This window comes from Paroedura picta, chromosome 12, assembly GCF_049243985.1.
Source record: "Paroedura picta isolate Pp20150507F chromosome 12, Ppicta_v3.0, whole genome shotgun sequence".
Taxonomy (NCBI): Eukaryota; Metazoa; Chordata; class Lepidosauria; order Squamata; family Gekkonidae; genus Paroedura; species Paroedura picta.
This window is the reverse complement of record NC_135380.1, coordinates 41,989,278-42,007,476: the sequence shown is the minus strand read 5'-3', so window position 1 is coordinate 42,007,476 and position 18,199 is coordinate 41,989,278. Positions and strand designations below refer to the sequence as shown.

Below are 18,199 nucleotides of genomic sequence, written 5' to 3'. Positions count from 1 at the left end.
ATACATAACATTTTAGAATGTGAAAAGCTGCCTGCAAACGGAAAACAAGCGCAAAGTACAAAAAGAGTTGGAAGAACCTTTCCATTTGTGCTCATTTTTCCATTTGCATGGAGCTCTTGTGCAAAGGAACATTCAAAGCTGGAATTTACCGACGACACTGTGCAGGTCCATTGACTTGCATGGGGGAGCTGGGCCTGAGACAGCAGAACAGATTGTACACTCTTTCAGATGCAAGGCAATGTCTGTGATGCTCCTTTGCATGAAATGCCCTGAGGCCACCAAAGAGAAGTAGCATAACAGCGGGAGGGCTGAGCTTAAACCGTTCTCCCAAATCTGAACACGTGAAGCTACCTTTGACTGAACCGGAGCTTTGGTCCATCCAGGTCTGGCAGCAGCCCTCTAAGTTCCCAGGAAGAGGTCTTTCCTATCGCCTCCTTCCCAGTCTAACTGGAGATGCCAGGAACTGAACCTGGATCCTTTTGCAAGCCAAGCGGAAGCTCTGCCACTGAGCCACGGATCCTCCTAAGCAGAGGTCCCCAACCTTTTTATCACCGGAGACTGATCAACGCTTGACAATTTTACTGAGGCCCAGGGGGGTAGTCTTTTGCCGAGGGACGTTGTCACCTGAGCCCCTGCTCCACTTGCTTTCCCACCAGCGCCCCTGACTTCCCGCTGCCCACTGGGGGGTGCTGCCAGCAGCAGCTGTGCAGTGCCACGCCAACAGGAAGCCCCAGCTATGGCGGCCACTGGAGAGCACTAAAGGTGAGCCGATGGCAGAGTGGCAGGGCATCCCCCAAGGCAGCAGTTGGGGAGGAGGACGAGGAGGAGCAGCGGCCCGGTACCGACTGATCCACGGCCCGATACCGGTGCCCGGACCCGGCGTTGGGGACCACTGCTCCTAAGTATTTACCCTGCTGCTCCCAGAAGGGCTACCAAGAGGAAGGTACTAAAGATACAGAACTCTCCAGAAGTGGGTTAAAGTATTGCCACTGTCCAACACATCTGTTCTTATCAAGCATTCTGCCTGGGTTCTTCTGACTATTGGGGAATCAAAGGGAACCTTTGTCCACTTCCCCCCCCCAAGAGATTACAAAAGCCACAGCTCCCACCACGACCCCACTCCCACCTTCTCTGTCCCTCCTTACCTGTAGTTCTGATAGCTTCTACTGACTTTCCTTTATACTTATCAAACAGGCTGAGCGTCGAGTACTTGCTTTTCCCATCCTTTCCCTTGGTTATTTGCCCCAAACGATCGGACATTGCGATGAAATGTCATCTAGTAAGGAAATTTCTCTGCGCCGCTCCCGATCTGCCTGCAGAAACGTGGAGAAAAGCAGCGGAAGATAAAGAGCTGGGTTTTTTCATACCTCACTTTTTAGTAGCCAAATGAGTCTCAAAGTAAAGAGGAACACCTTTCCCTTCCTCTCCCCACAAGACACCTTGTAAGGCAGGTGAAGATGAGAGAGCTCTGAGAGAAGTGTGACTGGCCCAAGGTCACCCAGCTGGCTGCATGTGGAAGAATGGGAAATCGAAGCTGGTTTTCCAGTTCAGAGGCCACCGCCCTTAACCACTACACCAAGCTGGCTCTCACCTGATAACATGATACCATGGCCCATTGGCAGGGGGATTAAACAATGAGACAAGATAAATCTTTTTAATCTAAAAGAAGAGGACAAAAGTTTGCTGAAGGCTGAGAGAGAATAAGATCTGAATGTAAGTAGCCACAAACAATCCATCGCATCACCGATAGAGGAATACATCAGACATCACACAGTTTCGAACGCAGCCCATTTGCTTACTTACTCAAAACATATTCACCAGCCTTCTTCATAAAAATCAGAGTCCAGTAGCACCTTTAAGACCAACAAAGATTTATTTAGGGCGTGAGTTTTCGAGTGCAAGCAAGTCTGAGGAAGAGTGCTTGCACTCGAATGCTCACGCCCTAAATCAGGGGTAGTCAAACTGCGGCCCTCCAGATGTCCATGGACTACAATTCCCAGGAGCCCCCTGCCAGCGAATGCTGGCAGGGGGCTCCTGGGAATTGTAGTCCATGGACATCTGGAGGGCCGCAGTTTGACTACCCCTGCCCTAAATAAATCTTTATTGGCCTTAAAGGTGCTACTGGACTCTGATTTTATTGTGCTACTTCAGACCAACACGGCTACCGATTTGTATCTAGCTGTCTTCATAAGAGCTGAAAGTAGCTTCTAAACATTAAAAAAACACAAAAGACATTAAAATAAATTTAAAATCACTACTCAGGACTATTTCTAAACCTAATGTACAGTATAAAAACATACTTAGGTGCCTCCTGAAAGTCTAACCACGAAAGGCAGTGCTCTCTCTAAGCTGTGCACATGAGTGGCCGCTCATGAACGCAGGAAGCCCCGCTTAGCAGTGGTCGGCACTGTCTTGCACATCCCATTGCCCATTTTAAGATTGAAATGAATTGCAAGCACAGAGTAACTACTGTGCATACAGTTTCCCAATGCAATGCTCCAAACGATGCATCTGCTTTAATATTTGTGGTTCTGCCAAGGACGGAGCTTGAGGTCCAAGGAAGGATTGAAGCAGGCGATGTAACTGACCAATCAACTGCAGGATTTAGTCAGTTTAAACTGGAGCTGACCAATAGCATGCACTGAAAGGAAGACCCATAGTTTGCTACTGTACGTAACATGGGGGTTTTCAGGGGTTTCTCAGTTCAGTTTTGCCTCTGGTAACATCATCCTGAGATCACAATAAAGGGCTGGCTGAACCCCCAGTGGTCCTAGCTTCCTTCGAACCCACGGATTTAACAATATTGCAAACATAATATTTCTAAACAGCGACATCTTGTTTGCTAAGCAATAGTAGACATTTCCACTCTGAATATTGACACACAGGTAAAAGATCAAGAAAAGTCTCTGGATGATGCTGTGTGTCGAAGTGATTCTTCATCACCGACGCACATACATTCAGAAAACCGTAAATGTACATATTGACCAACTAAACAAAGCACCAGTAACCTCACCCAACTGTGAAGAGCTCTGTATTTTGTACTTGGAAGTATGGGGTGAGGAATGAGAGGAGGGTGATAAACCACTGCAATCTCAATCACAGGCCTGGCAGAAGAGCACCATCTTACAGGCCCTGCAAAACTGAGGTAGCTCCATCAGGGCCCTGGTCATTCGACCAGGCTGGGGCCAGGACCAGAAAAGGCCCTCACTCTGGTCAAGGCCAGGCAGACATCTTTGGGGATCCTTCAAATATGCAGGACCCAGAACACATGGGGTCACAAAGGTCAACGCCAAAACCTTGAACCTTATTTGGAACTCAACCTCCGATCAATATAGCTGTTGGGAGGGCAAGTCATATATGCGCCAAGGGGTCCTTAAGCAGACCCAACAAGCTGTGTTGTGCATCAGTTGCAATTTCCAGGTCTGAGCCAGGGCTAGCTCTGCACAGAGTGAATTACAGTAATCCAATCTGGGAGTGACTGTTGCTTGGATCACTGTAGTGGCATCTTCTGGGCCAGGTAGGGCTCTAGTAGGACTATCAGGGTCACATGTTCCTGATAGTCACAGCCTTCTGCACTAGCTGCAGCCTCCGAACTGCTCTTTAGGCAGTATGCTGCACCAGCTCTTTGTCAGCAATGCAAAAGCAATTCACAGGGGCCTTCTGCACAGCCCACCCACCATCCTGTTTCCTGCTAGACTTGCACAACAGAACTCCCTGGGAGGTGGTGCCTCGCCTTAGGTGGCAAGAAGAGAGGTGCAGCTTGGGTTTCCGCAGAAGGCACCGAATCAGCTCAGGCCACCTCTTAAAATATTTATAACTTGCCTTTCTGCCATAGGTGGCTCACAAAACACCAGCAGGTGAAATATATAATAAAATCTATCTTGTATATGCCCTGGATAGCCCAGGCTAGGCCAATCTTGGAAGATAAGCAAGGTCATTGCTGGTTAGAACTTGGATGGGAGACCTCTGAGGAATACTTTAGTTGCAATGAGAAGGCAGACAAATACAAGCCACTTTAGAACTACGGTTGGGTGTTTCGGGCGCTGAAGCAGCCGTTCGAGCTCTAAGCAGCCAGTGCCGTGGCTGGCCGCTTCAGCAGCCAAAGCGCCCAACCTTTGTACTTAGGTTGTACTTAGAACATTTCTTGCCTCAAAAACTCTATGCAGGGATTTCCAAACAGGGATCCAGGGAACCCTGGGGTTCCGAGAGGGCTCCCCAGGGGTTCTGCGACCTTTCCCAAAAGTTCTTATGGCTGCTGACATCACTAGATGTCAGGGCCAGGGCTTTCTCTGTCCTGGCCCCCACCTGGTGGAATGAGCTCCCGGGTGAGCTGTGGGCCCTGCAGGAGCTGTCAGCATTCCGCAGGGCCTGTAAAACAGAGCTCTTCCGCCAGCTCTATGGTTGAGGCTGGGGTTGGCGAGGAAGAACATTGCCCCCCTGGGGGGTTTGAAGTAGTCATCATCACCCTCCATCCCCCAATGCCCTTGTTTGGGTAGGGGAAAGTGGTATTTTCCCCCGCGTTGGGTATTTTTATAGTCTTTTAACAGGGGTTTTAATGGGGGATTTTAAAACTATTGTTACCTGCCACGAGCCTGTAGGGAGGGGCGGGAAATAAATCAAATAATAATAATAATAGATGTCACTGGAGTGTACTTCCCATTATTTTACGGGCCTAGTCTCTTTCTTCACGATGGAAATGGTCAATGATCTATTGGTTGGCTGCCTGGCTCCCCCATCTTACTTCTGCACCCGCTCCTCTGAAGGGCGATGTCACCACTTCTTGGGTTCTTTAAAGCCTGAAAAATATTTCAGGGGTTCCTCCATGGTCAAAAGTTTGAAAAAGGCTGTTCCACGGATTGCCATAAATTGGTGTGACTTGACAGCACTTTCCACCACCATGTTGTATATACAGGTCTGGTGTTTAATCGACCCCAAATAATGCACTTTCATTCCATTTTCAATGCACTTTGCAATTGGATTTTCGTATGTGGAATGGCAAAATCCACTTGCAATCCATCACTACACTGACCTGGAAGTCAGCAGAAAGTGCATAATTCAGCACGCATGAAAGTCCCCTTATTCTTGCATCAGGTTCTGGATCGGATATACAAGGTAACACCCCTCCAAATGAATTGCTCTTTTTAAAATGTCATTGGGGAGGCCTCATCTTGGGCCGGGGGCTGAAAAGGCCCCCATCATCCGCTGGAAAAGCATGGAGACTTCCTTGTTCTTGAATTGGCTGACTGAAGTTTGGAGAGTGGCTTTGATGATTAAATTCCTTCTTATCATTGGAGTGACACAGATATCTCTAATTATGTGAATACATTTGAGAGGTGGATGGTGTTCACCTCATCTTTGGAATAACAAAGTATGTACACTGATAAATCTAGATGGGCCTGTATGCAAAGTTTTCCCAAGACCAACTCCCTCAAATGTCAGATGAGCGGCAGTGCAAGCAAGTACAACGATATAGGCTAGATATCAGGAAAAAGTTTTTCACAGTCAGAGTAGTTCAGCAGTGGAATAGGCTGCCTAAGGAGGTGGTGAGCTCCCCCTCACTGGCAGTCTTCAAGCAAAGGATAGATACACACTTTTCTTGGATGCTTTGGGATGATTAGGGCCGATCCTGCGTTGAGCAGGAGATTGGACTAGATGGCCTGTATGGCCCCTTCCAACTCTATGATTCTATGATTCTAAGTGTAAAGTGTCGAACCTTGGGGCAAATAATGCCAGCAAGACATCAAGAAAGGGACCTTGAGGTGGTAGTGGACAGCTTGATGAAAATGTCAACCTAGGACGCAGTTGCTGTGAAACGTGCAAATCCCATGCTTTTCATAATTATAACAGGAAGATAGAGTAAAACTGCTGATGGCATACTATCTTGAGACTCCTTCGAGTAGAGAAGAGCGGCATATAAGAACCAACTCTTCTATATCTTCTTCCTCTTCTTCATGTGAGGGAAAAGAAAGGGAGAACATTTTCTCCTTCTTCCATAATACTAGAACCCAGAGTCATCCACAGAAGCTGAAGGATGGAAGGTTCAAAACAGACACAGAGAGGCACTTCACACAGTGTGCAGTTGGATTTGTAGAACTCGCTGCTACAAGATGTGGTCATGGATGCTAACGTGGAAGGTACTGAAAGAGGAGTGGACAGATTCAGAGGTGGCAGGGCTATCGATGGCTAAAAAAGGTAAAGGTAAAGGTATCCCCTGTGCAAGCACCGGGTCATGTCTGACCCTTGGGGTGACGCCCTCTAGCGTTTTCTTGGCAGACTTAATACGGGGTGGTTTGCCAGTGCCTTCCCCAGTCATTACCGTTTACCCCCCAGCAAGCTGGGTGCTCATTTTACCCACCTCGGAAGGATGGAAGGCTAAGTCAACCTTGAGCCGGCTGCTGGGATTGAACTCCCAGCCTCATGGGCAAAGCTTTCAGACGGCTGCCTTACCACTCTGCGCCACAAGAGGCTCTTTATCGATGGCTACGGCTTATGAAAAACAGGGTTATCGGTGTCTACTGAGCATGATGCGTATCTACTCCCTCCAGTACCAGAGACAGTCACTTTGAAGCATGGGCCAGAGCATGTTGGTGTAGTCTTCGTGTTTGTGGGCTTCCAAGAGGCAGCTGGTAGGCCACCGTGTGAACAGAGTGCTCGGCTAAATGGGTCTTTGGTCTGATCCAGCAGGGCATATCAACAGCAATCTCAAGAAAAGCAAGCTGGATTTCCAAGTCCTAAGTACAGCCTGATCATTTACCCCCGCATGACTGCTGGAAGCGACTGCCCTGCGATTATTTTAGGATGTGACCATGACTACTGAGAAAGGGGATGGAAGCTCAGCGGCCACAGCACCAACCCAGATTATTCGATGGACAACGCTTTTGCAGGGAGAAGAAATTTGGCAGGCTGCAGAATTTTCTGCAGATCTAAGACCGGATCAGGTTCAAGATGTTGGTGCTAACCTTTGAGGCCCTTAACAGCCTGAGACGCCTGTATTTACAGGACTGTCTCTTCTGCTATACCCCCAAGGAGCACTAAGATCCAACAATCAGCACTTGGTCGGAATCCCAAGCCTGCTAGGTGACCTCGGGCCATTCACAGTCCTCTCAGCCTAACCTACCTCACAAGGTCCCTGTCATAGGGAGAAAAAGAGCTGGGTCTTGTATTCTATGCTTGTCACTACCTGTATGTGTTCCAAAGTTGCTTACAAACAGTTTTCCCTTCCTCTCCCCACAAAAGGCACCCTGTGAGGTAGGTGGGGCTGAGAAAGAGCTCTAAAAGAACTGCTCTGTGAAAACAGCAAGTAGCACAAGGTTACCCAGCTTAGCTGCACGTGTGGGATCAAACCCAGTTCCCCAGATTAGAGTTTGCTGCTCTTTAACCACTATACCAAGCTGCCTCTCATTACACCATGCTTGAAAGGAAGGAGGCTGCAAGCCACTCTGAGACTCCTTAAGGTACAGAATAGCAGACTAAGAAAACCAATTTCTCTTCTTCGTCTTTACAATTGCTGACAAGCATCTCTAAGAATCCACTTGTTCCCTTTCAAGCACCCACATCTACTACCGCAGTACACCTTAAAGCAGGATTTGTCCCATTTTCATCAGGATCTCCAAAATTTAGGAGCCAAGCTCATTCTTGACCCTCCACGATTTAACGGCAAAGATGTCTAATTATTGATACAGCAAAACCTAAAGCTCCTTCCACTCTCTAGTCCAGGGGTAGTCAAACTGCGGCCCTCCAGATGTCCATGGACTACAATTCCCAGGAGCCCCCTGCCAGCATTCGCTGGCAGGGGCTCCTGGGAATTGTAGTCCATGGACATCTGGAGGGCCGCAGTTTGACTACCCCTGCTCTAGTCATTTTATTAAAGCTATGACCAAAGTGTTGCGGTATATAAATAAATATGTCTGTTACCACCACACTAAAAAGATAACTAGCCTAACTTCTGTCTAATGGTTATCTTTCCTAATTCCATTACTGCTTTAACAGGCTCCATTTAACTGAATATCAGGGCTCACGTGGAAAACAACTGCTTAAGAAGAAAAAGAGCTGGGTTTTTTTGTACCCTGTTTTTAACTACACAAAGGCGTTTCAAAGCGGTTTATTATTGCCTTCCCTTTCTCTCCCCACAACAGACACCTTTGTGAGGTTGGTGGGGCTGAGAGAGCTCTAAGAGAACTGGGACTGGCTCAAGGTCGCCGAAAGGCTTCAAGTGAAAGAGAAGTGGGGAATCGAACCCAGCTCTCCAGTTAAGGGTCTGCTGCAATTAACCATGATACCACATCAGCGCTCAAGAGATGAATCCATCCATCCTCTTTCAATGGTGTAAAGTTAATCAGCATGAACACAATAAAACAGGGGTAGTCAAACTACTGCCCTCCAGATGACCATGTAAACACTGGCAGGGGCTCACGGGAATTGTAGTCCATGGACATCTGGAGGGCCGCAGTTTGACTACCCCTGCAATTTCTGAGGTGAAATGCTAAATAAGCTCAATCTTGCCTCTTCCATTAAAGCCCCCATGGCTCATAGCTTTTGCCAACGCAGGTCCCAGAATCCCCAAAACAGGCACGTCCACTTCCTTGCCTTTTCACCAGCGGAGTTCACTGAACCTCCCCCCTTTGCTGTCCACTGAGATTGGCTGATGGATGCTTTGAAAAACCTGCTGAGAATGTCAGGTGTCCTAATGAAATTTCTAGGCGCCAAGACACCTGGTGCACCAGGATCTGTCCAGCCACACCTACAGGTTTCACTTAGACAGATTTGGCTTCCATCGATTGCAGATTCCGCTCAGCCACAGAGATACACCCTTCACTATTGTCATACCCGAGCCGATTACATGGGGTGTTAGCTCTCGGTGGTATTTCAGCCACTGGACACTGGATTCACATGTGCCACATCATCACTGGAGTCACAGGTGTTCTGGTCAGGAGTGTCATGATGCCTGCTGATATATTTCCAAGTGTTTTTATAAAGTAGGTGGGCTTTTGCCCGGCCACTGGAGATTTGATTGGCTGGGCCGATTCTTAAAGTGTTGCACTAGAACAGTGGTTCTCAACCTTGGGGTCCCGACCCCAATTGGGGTCACGTGGCCCCTTCCGCGGGGGTCGCCAGGCTGGCGGAGCCATGGCACTAGTCGCCTCCATGCTGCTTTCACATTGTTGTGTGCCTGTGTGTGCACCAACATGCGCATGTGCCCACATGCTTGCACACGCCGCCCGCACACACGTATGTGCCACCCTGCCACAGTTTGGGTCGCGGCGTTACAGCGGTTGAGAACCACTGCACTAGAGAAAGCTGCCACAGTAGAGATTTCCCCAGTGTGATGGACAGCATGCTGTGACGGCCATTTTATGGCTGGTTCCGTCCCCTGTGGTAGCTATTTTGTGGTGGCCATTTGGGGAATGTGCCCAGCATTCTGTGTCAGAATTCCAAATGTGTCTACCAGCTCAAAAAGGCCAGGAACCCATGAGCTAGACATTGGTGCATGATAAAGGCAGGCTGGCCGGCATTGGGCAGATTAGAATGACCGGTGTGGTCTACTGCAGTGGTCCCCAACGTTTTTCATCACCGGGAACCACTCAACGCCTTTTACTGAGGTCCGGTGGGGGGGGGGTAGTTTACTCCTCTACTCTCAACCACTGCCCTAACGCTCTCTGATCGCTATGGAAATGTTTAAACATCCCTTCAAAATAAGATACAGACACGCCACAACAATGAATTGTGTTGTAAAGGGCTGGGGGGGATGAAGTAAAAGGCCGGGGGGGGGGGAGGCGTCCTTCGGGGCCCACATCCAATTAGTTGAAGGACCACATGTGGTCCGCGGCCCACAGTTTGGGGATCGCTAGTCTACTGCATGGTCTAAGGCAGATTGGTTTTCTGCAGATTTATTCCAGACCTGGAATTTGGAATCTTCTGGCACAGAATTCCAAACCCGGCAAAGACAAGGAAGAGAGAGGACAGTTAAGTAAACTCCTCTGTAGAGACGGGTACCGCTCTGTTTCTCTTTTTTTTTTTTAAGCTGTATTTTGGAAGAATGAACCTTTTAATCCAGAATGCCAATTCCACGAAGGTTGTTTGCTTCGCGGCTCTTATTAGATTGCCTCGTTACGGTTCCAATCTGAGGAGGCTTAATGAGGTTTAGAAACCATTACCACTTTGGGTTAAAAAAAACCCATCCCTTGAACATATGAAGATGCCTTATACGCAGGGATCCTCAACCTGTGGTCCTCCAGATGTTCATGGACTACAATTCCCATGAGCCCCTGCCAGCTGGCAGGGGCTCATGGGAATTGTAGTCCACGAACATCTGGAGGACCACAGGTTGAGGATCCCTGCTTATACGGACTCCGACTGATGGTCTACCGAAGCCAGTGCTGTTTATTTAGCAAAGGCTTTCTCAGTCAGGGTTTTGTAAAACCCTCGGGTTTCTTTATGGCCCTGGAAGGGTTTCCCAAATAGGTGGGAGTTGGTTAATTATGGGTGGACAGATAATGAATTTTATTGTATCAGCCATTGGCCATCACAATCCTATCGAGTGTAAAGGATATACAGAAGACATAAAATGAAGTAAAAAGCTTAAATTCTAAAATCAACAAAACTAAAATTGGATAAGAGAGTTAAAAGGACTACACAATTTGTTTACATAGTTGGACCTAATTTTCGTAGAGACAATAGAGCAACTCTGTTAGAAATATACGGATCGGTATCTGATAACAAGATCAGTTTTGTCGATTTCAGAATTTAAGTTTTTATTTAATTCCATGTCTTTGGTATACTCTTTGGACTTGATAGGATTGCTATGGCCAATGGCTAATGCAATAAAACAAATCTATTACAATTTTTTGATATCTTAACCATTAGTGGTCCTACAATAAATGGGAAATGCCCCAATGGGTGGAGCATGTCCAGGGCCCAGACTGTGTCTGGACTCAATTTCTGGCTGGCCACACCCTGATTGGGCCAGCCTCTGGAGGAACCACCCTCTGTAGCCAGCCGTGCGGCTCTCCGTGATCCTCAACCAGACAAGCCGGGCTGCCGAAGGCCATGCATCTGCGGTACCCCGCCACTCCACCTGGCCGATGGCCGCCAAGAGGAGGAGCCAGCGACGGCGAGGCACCGGCAGCCACACTAGTGAGGGGTCAGCCGCACCGTAGAGGGCGGAGAGGAGGCTGTGGTGGCACCAGACAGGAAGCAGCGGCAGCTCAGACAAGGCAGCAGAGACGGCACAGAGGAGCCGCTGGCAGCACTGGAGAGGAGGCAGCGGAGAGGCCAGATAGGAGCTGGTGGCAGTGACAGAGAGGACGTACCACTGCTGGCAGCACCCAGGCTGAGCCATGACAGCCCCAAGGGCCACGCTCGCCACGCCGACTTGGGAGGTGGCCACAGATAAGGAAGACGCTCCATGCCTTGCCAGATCTGCCTCCCTCACAACCACCCTTTGACCCACTATAGCCCGCTGCATTTCAGCCTGCAGCAGGCTTTGTGGCTAGTATTTTTTATATTTGTTAAACAGGTGATATGAACCCCCTCCTAAAATAGCCAATGATGGACCCAGAGTGCATGGGAAGAGGAGGGGTCATGATTGCACCACTTCTGGGGTTTCTCAAAGCCTAACAAATGTTTCAGGGGTTCCTCAATAATAGTAAAGTTGAGAAAGGCTAGTTTATACCATCAGCAGCTCTCCAGAGCGTTAGGCACAGGCCCTCCTCATGACCTCCGACATGACTCATCTGAGTGGAGATGTCAGAAATTGAACTTGGGCCCCTCTGCATGCCAAGCAGAGACTCTGCCACTGAGCCATGCCCTTTCCCCACTACTTGTGTCCAAACTTCCTTGTTGGGCCAGACAGTGGTTCAATGCAAACAAGATGCGGCGAGTCAAAGATCTTCTGTGGACATCACTGCAGTCTTGTCTTCTTGCTCAACCTTGCTGCTGGAACCCAAGCAAAACCCACGGTCAGTTGTCATGCCCACGTAGTGTGTGGAAGGGCTCTCTGGGGTGAAAACTGAACACATGGTCCTGCTTCATGTGCAGTGCGAGAGTTTCAGCAAGATGCTGTGCAGTGCTAGGGTTGTGTGCGGTGGCATCCGAATCGGCCGTTCCAGGCAGCCAGCGCTGCGGGGAGGGGGGGGGAGGAGCGGGCGCCGATGCATAACTTGGCGCACAACCCTACGCAGCACAAAGATCCTCAGAAAATGTATGCCTCACATTTTAAATTCTGTCTCTGACAGGGGGCAACTAGAGGAGTCCAGGAACATACCACCACATAGGATCGGCTTCTCAAAGAGGTTTTCATGAAACCCTGGGGGAATGAGTGGGAGTTAATTTTTAATATATATTTTTAAAATTTGTTAAGCCATTTATTGAATGAAACTAATAAATAAGCCCGCTGCAGGCTGAATGCAGTGGGCACTAGCGGGGCGAGGGAGTCTTGCGTGGCGGGACAGGGCCAGGAGGTGAGGGTGGACGAGGGGCGGGGAGCGAGTGCGCGGCAGCATGCCTTGTGCTCTCCCATGGTGCGCCGTGGCCTACCGTGGCATTCGTGGAGGAGGCGATGGCGCAGGCAAGGGGCCCGTTGTTTGGCGTTGGGCGCAGGCGGCGAAGCTCCAAGGCGCCATGTTCTCGACAGTTGGGGGACGGGGGCGGGGGGGGCGCGGTCATGGTCATGTGGGCCAGAGCCAGGCGTTTTAGAGGCTGGTGGGGCTGGAGGCGGTGCCTCACGATTAGTCAGTCCGTCGGCAAGGGACCAATTGCGAGCCACACTTTGGTCCCTTGCCACCGGACTAACAATCGGAGGTCCCAATCAGCAGGCGCTCTGCGCCTGCCAATTGGGCCCTCCGATTTGTCAGTCCAGGGAAAGGGGCCTATCGGCACCCTTCCTCATCACGGACAGGGCCCGACCTCGGGGCCCTTACCAAATTATTTAATCCGCTCCGCTAGGAGCGGGTTAAAGATGACTACATATGGGCATGTCGACCCACCTACCCTTCCCAAAATGGCCAATGATGGGCCTGGAGGGGGTGGCAGGGGAGGGGCCCCAGGTGGGCGTGACCACAGCTCTGCTTCCCAACCACATTCTGCACGATCATGCCACTTTGGGGGTTTTTCAAAGCCTGAGGAATGTTTCAGGTATTACTCAACGATAAAAAGTTGAGAAATGCTGACATGGGATAATGATAGGTACTTTCACCATTTTGTCAGTATCTGGAAATCAGAAACACAGCCTCTGAACATGGAGGTGACGCGTAGTCATCACAGCTTACAGTCCCCGTCCACCACAAATCTGCCCAATTTCTTCCAGAAGCTATCTAAACCAGCTACTATGGCTATATCTTCTTACAGCAAGCCAGAGAAGGAGATAATTGCCAACAGCCCTATGAATTTAGTTTTGTTCCAAAAATATTCTTGCTGCTACCTATGAATTTTAATGGCCATTCCAGTTCCCAGTTACAGTCAATTTGGATGCTGGGACACTTGGTCAGAACACAATAGTAATAAATGTTTTATGGGAAAGAAAGTAAAAACAATGGAAAACCTTCATCAGGCAATAAAATCAGTTCAAATTTGCTTACAGCCATTAAGACCCATTTTGGAGATGTTGGTTTCATCTTCATCCTATGGGGATCGGAGGGCAGGCTGGGGAGTTTTGGGCTTTTTTGTGACATCACTTCCCCCACCCAAATAACAATGTCCTTCCCTTCTCCCCGCAAAGAGAAAAAGTGGAATTCAATTTTCTCATTCCCTTTTTAAACATTTAATAAATAATAATAATATCTAATCTAATAACTCCCACAATTCCGCAGGTTCTGCAAAAGGGAGCTCCTCTGTCAGGCATTTGCCCGAGACCGACCACAGGTTCCCCTCGGACATCCCCTCCATGGCGGAACCAATCTGACCTCTCTGAGGGCCTTAGCCAAGTTACTGTTCCTGTAATATTGTTGTTCTTCAACAATATCACTGAAACTGTGTTATTTAGAACCACTGTTGTATTATTGTGTTATATTTGACTATGTTATATGTTAGTTCATTCCATGTATCCCCTGTGATGTTATATGTAAACTGCCCTGAGCTATATGGAAGGGCAGTATAAAAATCGAATGAATGAATGAATGAATGAATGAATGAATGAATGAATGAATGAATTTCTCATTCTCTTTTTTAAGGTCAGTGGTCTTGTCCTATATAGCCCAGCGGAACCCAATCTCATCAAACCTTGGAAATTAAACGGGGTCTGTCCGGGTTAGTACTTGGATGGGAGACTGCCGAGGAAGTCCGTGCTTGCTGCACAAAGGCAGGCAATGGCCAACCACCTTTGTTCATCTCTTACCTCGAAGGCCCTATGGCAGGGGTGGCCAAACGGTGGCTCTACAGATGTCCATGGTCTACAATTCCCATGAGCCCCTGCCCTGTGGGGTAACTATAAATTGCCTGCGGCACCACCAATAGTGCAGACAAGTCTAACAGGAACATGAAAGAGTCCAAATTAGGGTTGGGTGCTTCCCCATCCGAAGGCAGGCGTTTGCGCCCGAAGCAGCCAGCACCGCAGCGAGGAGGGGAGCCTACTTCAGGCGTGAACGACCGCTTTGGACACAGAAGCGCCCAACCCTAGTCCAAATTACCTCACCATATCCATTCACATTTGTGACCATCAAGAAGCCAGATGACATTTTCATGCCCAAAGCAAAAAGGGACCCTGACCGAAGCCCTTAATCCTAATTCCTCCCACTCACCCACCCACTTCTGCTTCTGCAGCCCTTTCTTCCGTCCTTGACTGATCCCAGCCAGTCAGGGATCACCTACTGGGCAGGGAGGTAGCACAGCACTACACAGTCTGGCAGATTTAGCTACCTGCTGAAAACAAAGCCTACCTGAAGCTTCTTTTTGTTGGCCATACCAAAGAGCAAGACTCCAGTAGGACCTCAAAAGCTAACAAGATTTGTGGCAGGGTACAAGCATTTTGGGAGTCAATGCTCACTTCTTCAGACTCTTGCTCCTTTCTGCTGCTACCGGCAGCTATAACAAGCAACCCATCTTAATCTACTAGCAATTCAAATTGTGCGTCAGGCTGATTTATCGCAACCCCATGAGGTTTTCAAGGCGGAGATGAACAGAAGGGGGCTGTCATTGCCTGCCTCTATGTAGCAACCCCACACTCCCTTGGCAGTCTCTCATCCAAATACTAGGCTGGGCCAACCCTGCTTAGCTTCTAAGATCTGAAGAGCCTGGGCCACCCAGGTCAAGATGCCATCCAAACTAGCAACGACCCAAAAAGTGACAAATGGACAAGAATCAGAAAACGCAGGGTGGTCTCTGAAGACGTGAGCAGCGACTCACGAAAGCTCTTACCCTGCCATAAAGTTTAATGATATATAATAATTTTATTTTTGTAGCCCTTCCTTCCGTCAGGGTGGATAACAAGAAGATTAAGACATTCAATACAATACAATGCAACAATAAAACACTAATTTAGGTTTGGAAATTAATAAGTTAAAAGCTGTCTCTCCAAATAACTAAAATCCTTCTGAAGTTTGGTTGGTGACTGGGCAGATGTCTTCAAGATGATTCTCAGTTAAAGTTTTCAAACAGGGAGGCCAGTACTTTACTGGTATCGATTTCCCGGCCTTAACCATAGGCCTGGCTCTGTTTTACTGGCCCTCTGGAATTCTTTTAAATCCCGGAGGGCCCTAATTACACAAGATGGAGCATCACACCAAGCCAGAGCCAGGGCTGAGAAAGTTTTACTTTCTAGGGGTCAGGGACCCTGAGCAGATTTTGATCATACAATCTTAGTACTCCCTTGGGGGCATAGGGGAAAAGGCATTCTCATAGATGCAGAGGTTGGTCTTTAAGAGGCTGCTGACTTCTTGCTCTTTTCTACTGCTACAGACAGACTAACACAGCTGACCAACTTGGTCCATTCAAGTGAAGTAAGATTTTCATAATAACTAGTCGCTGAGTTGCAGGAGTCACAGGCACTAGGGCGGAACCTTAAAACAGCAACGTGCTAAGGAAGTTAGAAGCACTGGCCCTCTTGGCGGATAATTCCTAGACTGACCTGTTAGTGGCAAAGTACCAAAAGAAGAGGCAGGAAAGGGAGAACCCCCTGGAGGGCTGGGGCAGGCTAGGAAAGCAAAGCAAAGCATTATATAGGCAGGATGGTCACCAGGCTCCTCGGGGGCCTGGACAGCCAAATGAACCAGCACGTGAAAATCAGAGGGGCCATTCCCCATGATGTTCCAGACTCAATTAGGTGGGACCATCATGTCAAACAGAGAAGCAATTCAAAGATCACAGAATCCTAGAGTTGGAAAGGGCCAGACAGGCCATCTTGTCCAACCCCCTGCTCAATGCAGGATCAGCCTAAAGCAACCGGGATAAGAATCATAGAATCCTAGAGTTGGAAGGAGCCACATAGGCCATCTAATCCAACCCCCTGCTCAATGCAGGATCAGCCTAAAGCAACCGGGATAAGAATAATAGAATCCTAGAGTTGGAAGGAGCCACATAGGCCATCTAATCCAACCCCCTGCTCAATGCAGGATCAGCCTCAAGGATCCAGGAGAAGGATCTGTCCAGCTGTTGCTTGAATTCCGGCAGAGAGAGAGAGAGAGCTCACCATCTCCTTAGGCAGCCGATTCCACTGCTGAACTATTTGTACTGAATCCACCACCACCACCACCACCACCACCACCACCACACACACACACCGATATCTAGGCAGTATAGTTCTGCACAGTTTAAAGCCATTACTGTGGGTCCTAACGTCTGACTGCTCCCTGCCCTCTTCCAACTGACCACCTTTCAGATAAAGAGGGCCATCCTGTTCCCTCTCAAATTCCTCTTCTCCAGGCTGAACACTCCTAAGTTTTCAGCCTTTTCTCATAGGGCTTGGTTCCCAGGCCCCAGATCATCCTCATCGCTGTCCTCTGTACCCTCTTCATTTTGCCCGTGTCCTTTCAGAAGTGAGGCCTCCAGAACTGCACACTTTACTCCAGGTGCGGTCGTCTCTATGGGTATATTGTGTGACTATGACATCTTCTGATTTCTATGTGATGCCTCTGTTGATACAGCCCAAGACTGCATTCATCACACTGCCCCATCATATCTAGCCTAGAGTTCACTAGTTCCCCAAGATCTCATTCACACACACTGCTACTGAAAAGTGTATCTCCCATTCAGTATGCATGCTTCTCATTTTTGCGACCCAGAGGCAGAACTCTGCACTTATCCCCACTGAATTGCATCTTATTCTCATTTGCCCACGTTTCTAGCATGTTCAGATCTCACTGAACTCTCTCTTCTGGGATATTGGGTAGTCCTCCCTAATTATGCCCGTGAGGAGTTAAAAGCAAGCTGGACTTTTGGACTAATCTTCTTCCCCAGCGAGAAGATTGCGGCTCCACTGTTAGCCTTGTCTTCTTCCCAACCTGAAAAAACAAAATGGCAGGCGCAAGTCCAAACTGCAAATGGAGCTACATGCAGGCAGCCCCACTGCAGCTCACACCTATCCTATCCTCTGACTTTAGTGACAGCGAAGGAACTCAGGGAGGTAGGGAAGGTAGGAAGGGAAAACGGGAAATAAAGGGAAGAATGGTCTCTAAATCTCAATTTTAATTTTTAAGGCTCAGAGAGTGCCAAACTCACTGCACTCCCTTCACGAGGCAGGAGAAAGACTAGAGATGGAGTGGGCGTTTCCCAAGGGAGACAGGAAGTGCATAAGACTGGACCTGCCTCCCTCAAAGAGAGGTGGGAAACACCCACCAGGATGTCCTCCTGGCCTATGGGAGAAAATATTTTTTCATTCAACCTTTTATTCTGTGTAATGGTTTATTGGTGAGTTCTGGATTTTAAAAAACTGCACATTTGAGCTACACTCCCATGTTCGTTGTCTAGAGAATACATCTCCCTGTTTATTCCAACTGGCTTGCTATGTTCCACAGGCTACGCCGGACCCTCTGAAGCAGGGGTAGTCAAACTGGGCCCCTACAGATGTCCATGGACTACAATTCCCATGAGCCTCTGCCAGCCTATCATGACATCTGGAGGGCCGCAGTTTGACTACCCCTGCTCCGAAGCATCAGACAAACAACAGTAGTAGGATGGAACCAGCCCACCTGACCGTCTGACTGCATTGTTATTCTACACAGCAAACTGGAGTGACTCATCACCGGCGCGCTCTGCAAACTCTCCCATTGAC

General features: G+C 48.7%; 1 protein-coding gene across 23 annotated transcripts in view; it reads right to left on the bottom strand.

Moving 5' to 3' along the window:
- The window catches only part of PRRC2B (proline rich coiled-coil 2B), a 100,465-nt gene that overhangs the window by 68,497 nt on the left and 13,769 nt on the right, over positions 1-18,199 (bottom strand). For all 23 annotated transcript variants that reach the window (XM_077305936.1, XM_077305942.1, XM_077305938.1 and 20 more), the window contains exon 2: positions 1,146-1,313. In XM_077305936.1, the coding sequence (XP_077162051.1) occupies positions 1,146-1,260 (115 nt within the window). In that variant the 5' untranslated portion in view covers positions 1,261-1,313. The remainder of the gene's footprint in view (positions 1-1,145; positions 1,314-18,199) is intronic.